This window comes from Misgurnus anguillicaudatus, chromosome 18 (assembly GCF_027580225.2).
Source record: "Misgurnus anguillicaudatus chromosome 18, ASM2758022v2, whole genome shotgun sequence".
Classification (NCBI taxonomy): Eukaryota; Metazoa; Chordata; class Actinopteri; order Cypriniformes; family Cobitidae; genus Misgurnus; species Misgurnus anguillicaudatus.
In genome coordinates, this window is record NC_073354.2 from 8,267,685 (window position 1) to 8,281,867 (window position 14,183).

Here is a 14,183-nt window from a genome sequence, read left to right on the forward strand (position 1 = left end):
TAATAAAAACATCTCAATTCTTTCTTTGTGTTTCTCTTCTGAAAATCAGTTTTCTTTTGTAGGTCTCCACCTGAACATCTCGCTCTCAACAAATCTAAAGTGATGGATTTCTGAAATGATGAAAAATCACATTTCCTCTTATTATTCCTGTATTAGTATTGAGAGCGGTGATGTAAGCGGTGTACTGCACTTATCCTTACTGAACATTAACAAAACACATCAGCAGCTTTTTCCTTCAATTCAACTGAACACAGCCAAGCAATTAGGATCAATTTAAGAGCAGGTTTAAACAAACAAAGGCTAAACAATCTTGAAACAGGCTTAGTTTTTGTATGTTTTTGATGTTTTTTTGTTTTTGTGCAGCAGAATGATGATGAAAAGTCTGAGGATGACAGAGAGCTGGTCTGTAATACTAACATCCTGAGACTCATAGTGTAAGATTAAGTTTCTTTGTTTTCAATAAGATCCAACATGATTCATGCAATGGCATTGTTACTGCGTCTACAATGGACCTTTAACTTTTTTTACAATTGTGAAATATTAAAAAACTGTGTGTATACATGTAAGTTCAAACAAGAGATGTTAAATCAATCTGGAAAATAAATAAAAAACCAAACAGAATCTGTGTATGATGTCATCTGGTGTGCGTATGTGAATCTATTCAAGCCCAAATCCCAGTTTTAGGAATATCTGACTCAAATATGAGACATAAAATTCAATTTAAAGTAGTATAATTGTTGGATATTCATTTCGGGCTTAAGTCTTTGTGACTTGCACAACAATTAGTGTCTATGGATGTTTGACTACTTCAGTACTACACCTCTGTGTACAGCCAGAACCGTAGATCCAATTCAATATTCACACATAGACCTGAGAAGCCACAAAGGACCTGAAGTACACACGTATACACAAACACACACACACACACCTGATATGTTGGTGGTGACATTGAGTGTGGTTGGAGGTCCGTATCCTCTGCTGGTACTGGCTCGGATCAGGAACTGATATGTGGTTCCAGGGTGTAGTTGTGTGAAGTTGTGGCGTGAGGTGTTCCAGGGTAATGACACCAAAACCGGTGGACGAAGTAACGCCACTGACGGGTCGAATGAATGAACGATGCTATAGCTGATCTGAACACAACAAACACAGGAATATAGAAAAAATGATATACCTTATAGTTTTTATAGATAGATATATCAGTGATCATATTCACATAGACAATAACAAGGGTTTTTAACTCTTTCGTCGCCATTGACGAGTTATCTCGTCAATCAAGAGAAAACGCTTCCCTGCCAATGACGAGTATTTCCGGCTTTCCGCAATACCGCTATTACCCTTCCGCAACTTTTTAAACCCGGAAGAATTGCCCTACGGCAAGTGGCCTACCCATATTCAAGAGCTGATTACAAAAGAACTTCTGAAGGTAGGATTAAACTTTTTTTTGTTGTTGTTTTAAAGCAGAGGGACTGTTCTTTCATTCGGTATATTGTATGCTTATATATTTAAAGAAGAAAATTTTCTGAAAGGCATTAAACTTTTGTGAAAATCATGAAAAACCCTTATGTGCTTTTTCAAAATCTGTCTTTATATTGTGTCTTATCATTTTCTGCTATTAACACTAGAGCCCGACCGATTTATCGTTTTGCCGATTTTATCGGCCGATATGAGCATGTCGCAGATATATCTGTATCGGCGTATAAGCCGCAGATATGAAGCCGATATGAACGTTCCTTACAGAACACATTAAATGCTTTTGAAAGATGTAAGTACTTGTTTGTCCAGCAGAGTGCGCCCTATTGGTTGCTAATGGCGACTCAGGTCACTCACTGTAGTGACATCAGCCAATCCCCCACCCCCTTCACTTCAGTCAGTCTCTCAGTTCAGGTGGCGGCAGTCACGCGGTTTCTTCAAAACATTTTACACCTGGTATTAAGACGCGCTTTGGTCGATTGGATTATAAGTGGAGACACATTCCTGTTTACATTTGGTGGTTTTAATCAGTCTTTTTTGTCCATTTGCGAGTTGTTTCAAACGGAAGCGGAAGAAATGACGCGAGGCGGAGAAAGGACGCGCTTAAACTGACGCGCAGTCTGTGGGAGTACAGCTGCTTGTGCTGTTACATGCTTATTTCAAAGCAATTGATTAAATAAGCTCGCGCAACTTTACACCCTCGCTAAATAAAAGAGGCGGAGAGCAGATGCTTTAGTTTGATAAAAGTTTAAAGTCCCGGCAGAACACTGTGGGTTCGTGTTATAAAAACGTTGTGCAGTACATTAAACACAAGCCTACATCAGTATGTTGTCAGTAATTCAAGCATTGTCGTCTTAACGGTAAGTTTTTAATTAATTTGTGAAGTCCATAACTTACTCTAAAGCTAATAAACAATGACTTTATAAGTTTCCATTTTTTAAAATAAGCCCAATATAACATTATTCTCGTTAAAACTGACAATGGTTTAAGTTATATGTATTTTGTTTTGTTTGTGATTTAAAGTTATTTATAATATGTCAAGTTTACTGTTTTGTGCACTGATATCAGACTCATTTTGGATAATAAAGTTTATTGTTAACTTATTAAACACACCTGCTTATATAACATATCTTTGTCATGTCATTTTAAGTGTTTGATCACCACATTTGTGGTGTGATCATAGAGTGATCATTGCAAAAAGTATTTATATATAGTATATTCTAATGCAGGGGTCTCAAACTCAAACTGGCTTGGGGCCATTTCTGAGACTGACATTTCATCATAGGGCCGCAGAGCTATTTTAACGTTCAAAAAAGTACAATATTTCTTTAAAATATTTTTTAATGTATAATAATACTTGAAAATATATAAACAGTGTTTTTTATTTTTTAATATACATTATTTTATAAAAGTAAGTAAATATTTTCTTAACCTTATTAGGCTTTGAATTATTAACTAAGGCCTAAAACTAACAAATGTTCCTATACATTTATAAACTATTATAAAAAAAATTACCAACAGTACGTGTTTCTGTTTTTATTTATTTTTGACTGTTTTCAGTCATAGTATTGACTTCATTATGTTCCTTTTTGTTATTCCACCGTTTTAATGAATTTGCTATTATATTTAGAAAAATATTTGATTGAAAGTGAAAGTGATCCTAAAACATTTGGATGGGTAGTCAATGTTACATAAGCTAGTTGGACAGTAAAAATAAATAATACTGCTCTATGTATAAGCAAGCAAGATAATGTATTATACTTCATATATATTTCATTATATATAGAAGTGTACATACTTGTATCCTCTGTAATTTCTCCTCATCTTTCCTCTTTTCCTAACCTGGGCACTTTGATGGGTCATTTTCTCATCCGTAGTTTAATATTAAACTGTTGCAGTACATCTCCCACTGCGGTGTCTCCATTAGAAGCTGTGACTTAATGTGAACTACGGTAATAACCCCACAGCAGCTCTTCTCTGAGTAACAGAGTATCCACCCGGAAGTAACAAATCTTCTCTGGACAAACACTACAAAGTCGCGATCAGATGAACTGATCGCATTGTGACAATGATATGATTGACGCGAGAGGAATTAAAATCCGATCACGCATTCCGTTACCCTCGCCATCACGGAGCGCGCGCTCGTGGCTGCGTAGCAACGGGTGACGCGATCCCACGCTGCGCAACCTCCGCTCCCAAGCAAGCACTTTGAAAAGTAAACATACTTTAAGAAACGCCCCGACTCGTTTTAACTCGCGTTGTTAGACGCGACATGTGACCGAACCCTTAAACGTTTAAATAAAAAAAACGAATTTAAATAAAAATCTTTCTGCGGGCCAGATTACGTTATATTGTTGAAAGGTGACGCAGGCCGCAGAGAGGGGGAGGGCGGGCCGCAAATGGCCCGCGGGCCGGGAGTTTGAGACCACTGTTCTAATGTATATAGTGTATTCTATGTACAGTACTGTAGTAGTATAATATACTGTAGTATATGTGTACTGTACTATAATATGCACATAATGAATATCGGCCGATATATCGTTATCGGTCTTTTTTTACTCTTTAATATCTGTATCGGCATCGGCCCCAAAAAATGCATATCGGTCGGGCTCTAATTAACACAAAGTGTGTTCTTCTAATGGAAGACTGAAGATCCAGTGTGAATGCTTTCTGCATAAAATCAAAAAGAAACTGGAAAAATCACAATTCTGTCATAACAAAAATATATTTTTTCATTTACATTATTAACTCTTTCCTAGCCATTGACGAGTTATCTTGTCAATTGAGAGAAAATGCTTCCCTGTCAATGACAAGTTTTTACGGCAATCCATATTTCCGCTATTATTCACTAGGTGCCCTTACAGAAACGTCACATGAATTTCAAATGTGCAAATTCACATGGTTTTTCTGTAAGGGTGGGGCTCTTACCCAACTTATAAAAAACTAAAGCATCCACTGATCCAAAAACAGTAAAAACCTTCGTGTATGTTTTGATAATTGCTCTTAATCTGATCTAACAGAAAACAAAAAGTCCTAATCCTAAAAAAAGCCCTTTACAAAAATGCTATTATCTCAGCTTTTTGCTCAAAAATTTGTATTTTTGAAAAAACCTACCCATAATTGAGAGGGGGAAAAATGAAGATAGGATGAAACTTTTTTGTTTGTTTTTTGAAAGCCTGTTCTTTCATTTGACATATTGTATGTTTTTGACATATTTAAAGAAGAACATTTTCTTGAAGGCATAAAACTTTTGTGAAAATCATAAAAAATGCTAGCGCTGGTAACTTTTTTAAATGCTGGGGGAGAAAGAGTTAAAACAAACATTAATCTGTCCTTTGTACTTCACATTATTTTGGGATGTCTTTTTAATTTGAACCTTTTAAACTACAAGAAAGGGAAGACTTCTCTCCAGCTTTATAGTTTAATACAATACATTTACATGTGGGCTTTCTAAATGCATTTGTGTAAATAAATACAAAAGTTTTGATAGACAAGCATTGGTGTTTGCACACATTACAAACATACACACATAGAGACTGAGCATTACCTCATATTGGGTTATAATGCCGTTGGGTTCCAGCGGTTCCTTCCACTGTAACATGATCTTCTCTTCAGATGGAAACGCTCTTACAAACTCCCTGGGAACTGGACCAGGAACTACACCACAGACAAAGACAAGAAACACAAAACAAAATACAATGAAAAATCTGTCCAACATAAAGCAGAATCACACACGTTAACTCTATCAATGCTGTTTTAAAGCATCTCATGAAGAGTGTGCTGTTATCTAAATAAACAAGCTTTAATGCATTCATTTGATATCTATTATATTTATATTCCTTAATGTTATTTTTAATAGTTTTGATTATTTTACTATATCACATATTTTAAATGTATTAAAGGTGCCAAAGAATGCATTGAAATTATCTGTTAAATTGTTCTCTGATATCTACATAGAACACTCTTAGAACGAATGTGTTAAAAACAACACATTAGAATTCACCCATTACTGTGTTATTATTGAAACAACACATTTTGTGTTACTTTTAACACAACTTCTGTTATATTTTAACACAAATTTAACACAACATGACACATAATGAGTTAAAATTACACATAATGTGTTAAAAGCTTAACGCACAAAGATGTGTAAAAAATTAACACATCCTTTCTAAGAGTGAAGGTTTGTAACTTTATTAAGTGCAAAAATTATACAGAGACGGTTTTACATGTCCATTTACAACCCTAGGATTTGCCTTTAGAATGAAATGGTCTATTATTACCTTATTTGGAAGGGTCATTAATAATAATGCTGAGCTCTGCTCTGATTGGCTGTTTCTCAGAGCAGCTCATTTCAGTAGCTCTCTGTGTGTGTGTGTGTATTAACAGATCTTATGTTTGAGTCTGTATCAGATGAAGAGACAGATTTTGAGGAATAATCAATTGTTTGGAGATTGTTAATGGACAAGAACGTAACTGTAATGTCAATAGTAGAATTTCAGCCTAAACCCTAACATATGGCATTAACTAGCATATAGCGCTAACTCAGCAGTCAAAACTTTGTTTTTAGCATTGTAACATCATTTTACTTTAATGTTGGGGTGTACATCTCGACTGTAACATTACAGTTGGTGTTATGTTGAGATTGTACATGGTAATGAAAACAGGCCAGAACTCTTATTATTCATCTATGCCTAGATAAATACATGTATGCCTAGATAAATACAGTTTTATTTATTTTACGGCACCTTTAAATGCTTTGTGTGACATTGTCACAAATATGCAAATATATAAAGCAGCAAAATTATTTTGTGCACAATAATCGTGTCAAATGACAATAAAATAAAAAATACAGGGTCATAAATAAAAGGTAGACTTAAATAAGTGTTAGTTCATTACAGTAAGAAACACACACACATGACCATTAACAAACACGCATATGGTAAAAAAATACTGTTGTTGTTTTAGGTAAAGTTTAGTCTGCGTTCAGCTGATTTTATGCCTTTATCCCGCTGTAACTTTGTTTGAGTAAAGACACCTGATAAAAGTTGAAGATGTGACGTGTGTGTCCCAGATGTGTCAAGATTCACAGCGGGATCTTCATAGCATCTCAACACACTTATATCTGTCAGATGCGTTTCTCTAGCGATGCGCGATATATTGTCTTTATCCTTATTTAAAATCTGCTCATCTACTGAACTGGAAAAGTTTATAGTTATATTTATACATGTTTGACATGTTTTGAGCTATTTCTCTTACTTCTGTCAACATCATCATGTAAACATGTTAAATGGGTCATAGCTAACATATATACAGTACAGTAAAATATTTTTCAACTGATCAATGTGATTTGCAATGGGACAATAAATTTGTGGGCATCTCTCGTCCTCTTTGCAGATCCAGGTCATATGAAACCCCACCAAACATCATTAAACAGCATGAACAGTCAGAATCCTAAAAATCTGAATAATTGCTTGAAACAAAACTATTTGTAACACTAAGAAATGGTTCGACTGATCCAAACAAGGCCCCATGAATTCCCCAGAATGATGCTATTAACAATTGCAAACCCATCAGAAGACATTCGAGTAGATATACTGTATTATATTCATGTTGTGTCCATGCACAGAACATCTGCAATACAAACAACAGGTTTCACACCCCGAGTGAAAGTCTACAGTAAAAATGAGACAAATCTGAAGATCTTTGGTCAGACTGTGATCAATCTCAATGTGACTGTGAAGCAGATGGTTGCTAGTTTGATGAGCTGTGACCCATGAGCTAAGATTAAGACACATACACCCGCCTGAAGCTCTTCACTGGATACCTCATAAAGTTAAACATGGTTTACTGTAGTTGGGGCACGAATGTAAAACTTTAGACGTTTAGAAGATTACTGTACACCTCAATTTACACAGTAGAGTGTAAGATAAACTGAAGAGAGTATGTGGAGGTGCATTGCTATCGTACCATCCTCCTCCGTCTGGATTATGGTCTCATCGCTCTCTTTACGTCCCTCAGGGTTGGTGAGGATCATCTTCAGGCTGACGTTGGTGTTGGGAGGCAGGTTGCCCACCACATGACGAGGGGCTTTAGGGTCCATCTCCAGGCAGTCAGCTTTACTGTGGTTGGGGGCTTTGTGGTAGTGGTAGCAGATGGTCACGTTGAAGGTGTGACAGCGGGTGATGTTGTAACCCAGCGACTCCCAGTCCACGGCGATGAACCGTGCCTGAGTCTCGGCGATCTTTAGATTCTTGGGGGTCCGCATGGGTTCTATGAGGGGACACATAAGAGATGGATTTGATGTGAACCATTTAAGCACTTTAGGCTACAAAGAGACAATTGTGATTAATGATAAGGAGCACTTTTATTTGCGTCTTCATGTTAATTTGTTTTGCTTCATGTAGTCTATAAACCTGAATATCAGACATAAAATTATTCACTGAAAAAAATCAGATTGTTGTTCTGTTTAGTAAGAGTGATTTCTGCTGGGATCTGTTTGTGATTTAAAGAGATGTATTCAGTTTAAATACTTAATATTTTGTGTAGGCCTTGTGAAGAAACACATTGGCTCATTTACACTGCATTTACAAACATTAATGTCTTAGCAAAATGACATGAGAGCAAAACATTCCACTGTAAAGCAATGCCTGAAAAAAAGAGATGTGTACATCAGCATACTCGCAGACAAACCACATCATTACATTTTTCTGTTTATACAGCTAAAAGATCTGCTACTGCCCATGGCTTTATTGTGAAGATTCAAGGCCTAAATGTCATGAAAGAAGGGAGTGAGAGAGTAAACTGGCGAGAGAGCACAGCAGTGTTGTGAAAGCAAATGAGACACCTGTGAATCAGATAAAGACTCCTTCATACATACATACACTAACTCACACACGTTTACACGTGCACACACACTCACGCGCACACACACACTCATGCACGCACGCACACACACACACACGCTCACGCACGCACACACGCTCACTCTCACGCAGACACACTCTTACGCGCGCACACACACACACACACACACACACACACGCACGCGCACACACACACACACACACACACACACACACACACACGCACAAGCTATATTAACCAGCACATCACTGAAAGACATTTTCTATAATACATCACTTCAACACATCTAGATTACTGTAACCATTTACATGTGCAACTATGGCCTCGTTCACACTGCATTTAAATTCGGTTGTCACTTCACCTTTTAGTGCTTAATCCTGTTCTGTACACACACACTTCAGTCATTTACAGGACTGGCAACCGCATTCCGCAAAAAAGTAACATTTATTTTACTTAAAAAACTATATTTAACAAATAGTAAAAACAGGTGAGGGTTCTATGGAACCATGAACTACGCTCTCCACAATGACGAGGAACCATCAGCAAAGGATATTGATTTCCAGCACTTTACTGCTACAAATACTGTATATATAGAGATGAGAAATAAAAACCCTGTTATGCCGAGCTTTCAATGTTTTCATGGAAAGGTTGGATGTTTTTAGTCACATGACCTGCAATCGCTTGCGGCTTCCAACACTCTGTCTGTAAATAATGGCAAAAAAAAAAAACTATCGGCGAACACAGCAGCCACATATCGGCCGATGCCGATACACATAAAACGCGCAAAAATCTGCCCATCGGTCTATCACTAGTGTTTACATAACCGAACTGAACAACTACTTGTTGATAAAGTATTTAAACATGCATTATAAACATGACAGATCTCTCTTCCGAAAAAAAGCCAGATCTTGCACGAAAAAATACAGCAAAAAAGAAAAATCCAATAATAAACCAAAATTAATCCAAATGATCAAAGTATTGGGACCGGCACCTTCACACTTTAATAATACCAAAAACTTGATCACTTCATAAATGGTTAAGCGCCACAACGGTATGTAAATACAAAAAAGACGATGACCTGGCAAAATGCACACAACACCAAGACGTAGTTTTATTGCAAAACTTAACGCTGTAAAAGTTTTTTGGTCAAAGCTGTGAATAATAACCAAGCGAGACTGCAAAATGTTGCCATGGTAACCTCCGTGTCAATCATCTCAGGAGTGAGTCTTGTTCCTTACACACATGGAATGATCATTTAGGAGATTCACTCCCGCATTTAAGTATGTTTGTCACTCCCAAAGTTTGCAGGGTGTACGGGGCCTATGTAACCATATACATGTGCAACTAAATCGACTGTACACATACACAGAGATCATCACTATCATTACTAAACAATTATGCACACTGAATATAACAAATTAATATGGCATATATGGTTTATTATCAGGTTTGCTAAACAATTAATGTTGAAAATGACAATTCATAATTCATTTTTCATAATTAAACAAATTAATAAAGAATGTGAAATTCTGTAGAAGTACAACATCTTTGGAGGACTTACAGTATTGTGATGTTGTTACTCACACACATGAAATATACTCATGCATCAGTACGAAAAACAGTTGTAAATGCAACACTACACTGATGCATGTTCATGTTAAACTAGTTTTAATGCAGCGATGTGAAAGAAGAGGTTGATATGCAAATTGCACCCATTAATAAGTCAAATGACTGAATAAAGGATAGTAGTACATTGGGCTGGGTATCGATTCAGATGTTCCAGATCAATTCGATTTCGATTCACAAGATATCAAATCGATTCGATTCAGATTCTCAATTCAATTCTCAACTCAATGAATATAGTTTAATACAAATACTATATTTATAAAAAAAAACCAGTGAGATTAAGTTTACAAGGGTAATTAGTAAAAAGAAATTAAGAGCCACAAACCTGTATATTAAACTCTTTTATTTGAGGTACACTTGGGTACATTAAAACAGAACCCATCTCTAATTTTTAAATGCATACAATTATTTTAAATACAATACAATTTTGATGCAAGATGAAAAATGTATGCTGAAAAAAGTCAGAATGGTCTAGTGGAAAAGACTAGTAATTAGATTAATGTAAATCTTACGGTCAATATTTGCGGAAATAAATATGAAAAATAAATCGATTCATGCCTTTGAGAATCGATTTTGAATCAACCACGGGGAAAAAAAACAATTAATCGAAAAATCTTTTTGCCCAGCCCTATTAGTACACACACTTTATAATAGACACTGGGTTATTTTCAGACTAGCATTGGGTGAAAAAAAGGGACAAACCCAGTTAATATGGTTTAAATTCACCCAGAAAATGTTTATATTTGACCCAACACTGGGTTAAGACAACACAGCATAGGTGTAATTACAACCCAAAGGATTGGGTTTGTCCTTTTTTGACCCAACACTAAGTTACCTAAAATAACCTAGCTTTCTCTCTCTCACACACATACACACTTATGAGAACTTTATTCATGTAGTCTAATTAAAATGAGAAGCTTTGAATAAAGATGAGGGGCTTGTTAACACAGAACAGTGATTGGCTGTTAGCACAGAGCTTATTAAACACAAAGCCTTTCCCATCATTCCTTTGGGTGTCAATGTCTCTCTCGCTCTCACTAATGATTGTCACTAATCTTCAGGAAACTAAATTTGTGTAATTTTATTAATACTGTATCATTATGTTTGTTATTTTTATATTAATAACATCAAAGCACAAACACATTAAATTGTGCGTTACTAAATTTTACGAAATAAAATGTAAATAGTTATTACAGAGTTACACTACTAATAAAATGTTTCTCCTGTATAACTTTTTCATCACAATTAATAAAATGCATGAATGATGTTGTGTTTAAATACACTAAAGATAATTTTTTATTTATTTAAAAATGTCTATTTAGTTAGTTACTGTAATCTACTTTAATATAATAAAAAATATATTTTATGTTTCTTGAATCCAAATTCTGAGAGAGAGACTGAAAGCGAGAGAGAGAGAGAGATGGAGATAGAGAGAGAGGGAAGCAGACAGACAGAAAAGCCTCCTTTAGGTTTTAATTTGGAGCTCTGGCACTCGTGACCCCGCAAGATGACAAAACATTTGTCATGACTTACTTACAGCAGGACCCTCATTGCCATCGTGACAGAGCGCTGAGGGAATTGCTTGTGGCGTTGCCCTGAGGTCATTCACAATAGAGGAACAAACCGATGGGAAACACCTGCTGACCTCTCTATTATTTCTGAAGAACACACGTCTAATGGAAGCTCACAAGACCAATAATATTCAATATCTCTCATTTCACATTAAGTGTGTGTGTGTGTGTGTGTTTCATCTCTTCATTAAAACCAGTGAGTGCGTACTCAGAAATAACTGCTGAAAACATCATCAGAGAGAGAAACATAAAGTCAAACAGGATCATTTAACTTAAAGCTATTCCTTCTGTAAATGTTCCTCATCAAGAGAAAGCTCTCTGACAGCCACAAATAAAGTTTAAAAGTGCATCACGACATTCTGAAGTTTAAAATAAAAACTCAATCTCAGACACACAGATAGGATCAGCGTTTGTTAGAAAACTGACTAGCTTACAGTGATCTTTCAGATGCTGCATTCACCCGGCTGATTTAATTTATGTATCTGAAGCTCTGATTGGATTAGATAAGTCGCTGTGAAGACCAACACTGTCAAATCGATCCACAACAGCCTGATGTTTGTTCTACCAAATGAGATTGTATTTTCATTTCAGGATTGCTGTTGTACACTGACTGGATTTTTATAAAGCAACCTGCTACAGAAAAGACGCTGCATGATAGTGATTCAACCACAAGTAATGACTGACATAAAAAAAACTTAATGTAATGCAGAGTAAAGTAAAACGCTTGTCAAGTCACATTATTTAAAGGTGCAATGTGTAACTTTTAGGAGGATCTCTAGACAGAAATGCAATGTAATCTACATAACTATATTATTAGTGAAGTATAAACATCTTAAATAATGAACTGTATTGTTTTTATTACCTTACAATGAGAAGTTTTTATCTACATACACTGTGGGTCCCCTTGAAAGTCATTATTTCATGCCGCCATGTTTCTAGTAGTGTTGGGCCAATAAAGCTTGCAATGATTTCCGATTGATAAGGACTTCCTAAGGATCAAAAGCCGTAGTACACAAAAAATCTGTGCATAATACCGGGTATGTTATCCAGAATCGCCATCGGACAGGTATTATTATTGTGTATCAGCATTTATCGTCCCATCCCTTGTTTCTACAGTAGCCGTAAAGGGACAATTGCTCTATAGATCATGTTTCGTCACTACGTTGTCTCAGAAGATTACCTGTTTGTCATGTAGCAGCTATCGTAGGTTCTCTTTGCATTTCGAAATTGAGGTTGGTTGCAATTCACAATTTCACCATAGATGCCGCTAGAAAACCCACAGTGGACCTTTAATGGATAATGATGATAAATGATAACTCTCTCCAATTTACTGAATTATTAAAGGGGTCCTTGATCACGATTTCACTTTTTTTACTTCAGTTAGTGTGTAACGTTGCTGTTTGAGCATAAACAACATCTGCAAAGTTACAATATTCAAAGTTCAATGCAGATATTTGCTTTAACAAAAATGCCTAAAGAAGTTGGACTACAGTGAGCTTTTTTCTCAGTTAGTGACATCACAAACCCCCACATTTACACAAACCCTGCCCCAGAGAACACGCAACCAAGGTGGTAAAATCATGTTGGGCTGCTTTTTTGTTGTAGGAACGATGAAAACAAATGACACTGCTGTGTGGCGCCATAAACACAATCAAACCTTCAAAAGCAGCAGGTAAAGATGGTAACATTTCTCCAATTTGGACAATTTGGAAGTATAAGCTGGAAGTATAGTTTACTTTTCTACTAAAGCACAGCCTCGCAAAGCATACTTCATTTGACTCGAATGTGTACATAGAAAGTGTACGCATGCAATACATCTCCTGGCCTACAGAGGTCCATAAAGAGCAGTTAAGTGGGGTGATGTCATGAGTTAAAGCCATAGACTGTAAAAAATATGGACGCAGTGTCTGTGATGTCACCATGCATCACTTGCAAATAACCGAAAATTGGTAAAGAGCCAGGATGTGGGTGAAGCTGAGGTGGCTGGTTGCTGAAGCCACGCCCACCTAGCTCGATTCTAGTGACAGCAGTGGCAGTTCACCTGTCACTCAAGTGGACACGCCCTTAATTATGTAGAACTTTAAGGCTTAATATCATTTAAACGGATGAGAAAACATTCACCCCACTTACAGTTGTCATGAAAGGGAAAATTAGCTATACAGATTTTTTGTAAACATATTACTTCTGCTGTAAAGTTGGGCATTTTAACATGGAGGTCTATGGGAATTTTCTCTCTTTTGGAGCCAGCCTCTAGCGGCCAGTCGATGAATTGCAGTTTAAGTCACTTCCGTATTGGCTTCATCAGGTTAACAGCACAGTAAAAGTTCGTCAATATTAAAAATGATTTAAAACTTTAGGTAGAAGCTGTCTTTCAATGATGACCCAATGATGGTGTGATGGGTGGGTGAAAATGACTGTCACCGTGGCGATAAGTAGATGTCACTCGCCGCTGAGTAAAATCCATGAGAGGGGAAATTTATATGCATCCCATTTACAGGCACGATCCCTGATCAATTCAGTCCGAGTCCAAAAAACAAGCAGAGTTTAAGAGCCGAGCTGAAGTCTGATAGATCTCTGACATCCTTCATCAGTTTAAATGTCAAGCAAGCAATAAAACGCTGGGCTGAACAGCAATGAATTGCTCTGATT

The 14,183-nt window shown here is 36.5% G+C and overlaps 1 protein-coding gene across 16 annotated transcripts in view; it reads right to left on the reverse strand.

Moving 5' to 3' along the window:
* ptprk (protein tyrosine phosphatase receptor type K) overlaps positions 1 to 14,183 on the reverse strand; it is a 259,761-nt gene that overhangs the window by 94,527 nt on the left and 151,051 nt on the right. For all 16 annotated transcript variants that reach the window (XM_073855763.1, XM_073855764.1, XM_073855768.1 and 13 more), the window contains 3 exons: positions 7,441 to 7,743; positions 5,018 to 5,127; positions 929 to 1,130 (listed from right to left, as the gene is read on the reverse strand). In XM_073855763.1, coding sequence (XP_073711864.1) covers positions 929 to 1,130; positions 5,018 to 5,127; positions 7,441 to 7,743 — 615 coding nt within the window. The remainder of the gene's footprint in view (positions 1 to 928; positions 1,131 to 5,017; positions 5,128 to 7,440; positions 7,744 to 14,183) is intronic.